Source organism: Antrostomus carolinensis, unplaced genomic scaffold, assembly GCF_000700745.2.
Source record: "Antrostomus carolinensis isolate BGI_N321 unplaced genomic scaffold, ASM70074v2 scaffold29454, whole genome shotgun sequence".
NCBI classification, from domain to species: Eukaryota; Metazoa; Chordata; class Aves; order Caprimulgiformes; family Caprimulgidae; genus Antrostomus; species Antrostomus carolinensis.
The window spans coordinates 718-1,831 of NW_010310559.1; the positions used below are offsets into that span (position 1 = coordinate 718).

At 56.0% G+C, this 1,114-nt stretch overlaps 1 protein-coding gene across 1 annotated transcript in view; it reads left to right on the plus strand.

Annotated features, from left to right (window-relative positions):
* POLR3D (RNA polymerase III subunit D) overlaps nucleotides 1–819 on the plus strand; it is a gene marked incomplete at both ends in the record, with an annotated part of 1,047 nt that extends 228 nt beyond the window's left edge. Inside the window, 3 exons of the mRNA XM_010166466.1 lie at nucleotides 4–155; nucleotides 450–574; nucleotides 648–819. Coding sequence (XP_010164768.1) covers nucleotides 4–155; nucleotides 450–574; nucleotides 648–819 — 449 coding nt within the window. The remainder of the gene's footprint in view (nucleotides 1–3; nucleotides 156–449; nucleotides 575–647) is intronic.
* Between the last annotated feature and the right edge of the window lie 295 nt (nucleotides 820–1,114).

The window sequence follows — 1,114 nt, forward strand, 5'->3', positions numbered from 1 at the left end:
CAGGCCTAGAGAAGATGTTTCCATCAAGAAGGAGAAGAAGGAACGGGATCGAGACCGCCAACGCGATGGGCACGGCCGGGGTCGTGGCCGGCCCGAGGTGATCCAGTCCCACTCCATCTTCGAGCAGGGCCCTGCTGAAATGATGAAGAAAAAAGGTTAGGGGACATCTGGGGACCTTCTTGATGGGGTCTGGGGACCATCCTGCCTAGAGAAGATGTTTCCATCAAGAAGGAGAAGAAGGAACGGGATCGAGACCGCCAACGCGATGGGCACGGCCGGGGTCGTGGCCGGCCCGAGGTGATCCAGTCCCACTCCATCTTCGAGCAGGGCCCTGCTGAAATGATGAAGAAAAAAGGTTAGGGGACATCTGGGGACCTTCTTGATGGGGTCTGGGGACCATCCTGCCCAGCTGAGGGCTCACCCTGGGGTTGTTCCCCTCTCCCCAGCAGGTTCCTGGGACAAGACAGTGGATATGTCAGACTTTGGTCCTTCCCACATCATCAACATCAAGAAGGAGAAGAGGGAGACAGATGAGGAGACAAAGCAGATCCTGAGGATGCTACAGAAGGATGATGTGAGTGAGGATGGTGAGGGTGGCTTTGGTGCCACCAGGCTAGTGCTGATTGTCCCCTCTCCCATCCCTGCAGTTCCTGGATGACCCAGGGCTGAAGAATGACATCCGTAACAAGCCAGTGCAGCTGCCCCTGGCCCACTCGGGTTGGCTCTTCAAGGAGGAGGTGACAGAGCAGGAGGACACCCAGCCCTGGCTGCCTGGCCCCAAGGAGGAGAAGATGGAGCTGGACCCACCAGCAGTGAAAGGTGTGCTGGGGTCACTGGGACAAAGTTTTTAGCAGGACCTGTAGCAATGGGACAAGGAGAAGTGGTTTTCAACTAAAAGAAGGTGGATTTAGGCCAGATCTAAGGGGGAAATTTGTTACAATGAGGGTGGTGACGCTGGCCCAGGTTGCCCAGAGAGGTGGTAGATGCCTCATCCCTGGAGATGTTCAACGTCAGGTTGAACTGGGCTGTGAGCAACCTGGTCTGGTTGAAGATGTCCCTGTCACTGCAGGGGGGTGGACTAGAAATCATAGAATGTTGTGAGCTGGAAGTGACC